The following is a 2500-nucleotide window of genomic DNA, read 5'->3' on the forward strand; positions in this document are numbered from 1 at the left end:
ACCACCACAAACCACACCTCACGCCTTCCACAGTAGCGAACGAAAATGAAAGTTTAACTAATTTGCAATCCGAGCAGCTAACGCTCCCGGTGCCGACCACGAACCACCGCAACGATATACTTACACTTCCAGGTTGGCAATGAACAGCTCGGCACCTTCACGCTCCAGTACCTTACCACCCAGTGACGTCCGGCAGATCATCTCTAGGGTACAGGCTGAGATGTACTCGAGGATATTGCACGACCGCTGGGTTGCTGGTTGAGCGTAGTGGCTCAGTCGCCCTATCAACCGCCGGGAGCTGTCGTTAAAAATCGGAACGAAGCTCTCCAGGATACGGGCGTTGAAGGTTGAGTTGAGAATTTTACGGTGCACCTTCCACACGTCATCTGTAATGCACGAAACGAAGGCACAACGCATCGATCACACCGATTGAACGTAACGGACTCTGGACCCCCCCCCCCCCCCCCCCCCCCCCCCTGTATCTTACACTTGGCCGCCAGTAGACCGTGCGGTAGTCGCACGACCTTGTAGACGTCCGGTTTCGCCTGACAGGCCGGATGCGTTAGGATGTGCTGCACGAGATCGGGATGCGTGATCCCGATCGCCACCTGTGAGCCGAACCGGAACGTGAACAACCGATCATGCTGGCCAAAGTGGCGACCTAGCACCAGGAACACCTCACTGGGACTTTTGCCGAAAAAATCGGGCAAATTACCGAGCCAACGGTGGCACGGTGTGGCACGTGGTAGTCCATCAGCCCAACGGAGCAACTGAGACCAGTACCAGGGAATGGTGACGATCGCTAGCAGTATGCCCGCCACTATCAACAATCCGGGAAGCATCGCGTCCACTGTTGTCGGCCACGAAAATGCAACTGGCCGTCCCTGCACCGAACTACACCGAACTGCAGTTGCACCAGACAGCGGGCCGGTACGGTGCAGCAGGTTGCTAATCAAATGCGATTTTCCACCAGACAGCGCCCTGTAACGAGCCCGGTACCGATACGCTGCGGTGGGGTTTTCTATCCGGTTGTTTTTTTCCTTTTGCTTTCCGGAGCAACCCACTGCCTGTGCGTGCATAATGCAGCACGATTCGTGGACGACCGAGGTGGAAGGGGGAAGTAAAAATGCGTTCGGGGTGCATCATAATTTATGCAATTATTTTCGCGACTTTCCGGTGCGTTGGTGCAGACAGTAAAGTGCGGGTTCGATGCGGTTTCATTTTCCTTTCTTTCGGCTTCGCAGTGGACTGGTGTTCGGTTGGACGGTAACAATGGTGGACTGTAGTTTAGGATGTTACAAAAAATATAGTGGCCCAGACAGGAGGACCCAGTAACCTATCAACCGGTAAAGTGCGTACATAACGTTTTTGGGAGAAAACATGTTGCGCTTCATTTCTTTTTATGAAGTGTTAACAACTGTGGATGGCTGTTCGAGACAGAAGGGACCCAACGAGATACTGGTAATAAAGCATCATTCTTCGTAGTCTCAACATTGAAGCATTTTGAAAGAGAAAAATTAATGAAGGTGTAAAAGTAGCAGACTTATTGCTGCCTCGTAAATTGGTATGATATATTCTGCTACTTTTTTATGTATTGCTATGTTTTGCATTTAGCTGTGAGCTACATACATGCTGAAATGGGACAAACAAGTCAGGCTACTGTAATTTTCAAAGCTGTAATATGTGACTAATACCAGATGTAAAAAATGCGCCATTTGTCTTTTGTTGAATCCGTTGCAGCCCTTTGGATGTTAAAGATGCTTCTCGCACAGACAGGCCAATTGTTAAAAATACCAATAAAATCGCAAACATGATGAGAGTTTAAGCACATGTTATTTACAATCATCCACAACACTTATTAAACCATTTGCGCAATGTTGGATTAAATAATACGCTCGAGTACCAAACAAATCGACACCAAACAACATGGTGAGTATAGATCTTCGAATTTCTGGCCAGAGGCAATGAAAGTGTTTAAAAAGAGATCGTACACCAAGCGTAATGAGCTAGCTCAGGCTGTGGCCAAAACGACATCAACTGCCAGGCAGGTTCTACAGTGTATTTGGCGATTTCTAGTCACATTTTAATTAGCTGGCTTCGTTCATTAAACACAAAATTAAACTATCAACTATTAACATCTTGAAAACTTCATCATTTCAAAGAATGAAATATTAATTTTGGTTAAATAAAACTAACCATATTTTGCTTATAGCCTTCGCAATTACAGCTCTACTAATCTCTATGCAATCTATTGCACTAAACGAAACGTGAAAAACATTTGTAATTTTTATCTTTAACATAATTTCTTCAAAAACCAAACTTCCGGTTCAGTATCAGGATCGCGATACCGCCACGATCTTGCAACAACAATCGATTACTCCTTCCAGCCACCAACGGAAACGAACAGAATATATCTAATCGCGGAATAGCTTAAATCCGGATCGTCCGCTTCTGTGCAGTAAGTATCTTGCTTGGAGTCGGGACTCGGGACTCGGGAAAG

General features: G+C 46.6%; 1 protein-coding gene across 1 annotated transcript in view; it reads right to left on the minus strand.

Moving 5' to 3' along the window:
- LOC126569341 (cytochrome P450 4c21-like) overlaps window positions 1–850 on the minus strand; it is a 2352-nt gene extending 1502 nt beyond the window's left edge. The window contains exons 1-2 of the mRNA XM_050226362.1: window positions 488–850; window positions 125–386 (exon numbers count right to left, since the gene is read on the minus strand). Coding sequence (XP_050082319.1) covers window positions 125–386; window positions 488–842 — 617 coding nt within the window. The 5' untranslated portion in view covers window positions 843–850. The remainder of the gene's footprint in view (window positions 1–124; window positions 387–487) is intronic.
- Between the last annotated feature and the right edge of the window lie 1650 nt (window positions 851–2500).

Source organism: Anopheles aquasalis, chromosome 2, assembly GCF_943734665.1.
Source record: "Anopheles aquasalis chromosome 2, idAnoAquaMG_Q_19, whole genome shotgun sequence".
Lineage (NCBI taxonomy): Eukaryota > Metazoa > Arthropoda > Insecta > Diptera > Culicidae > Anopheles > Anopheles aquasalis.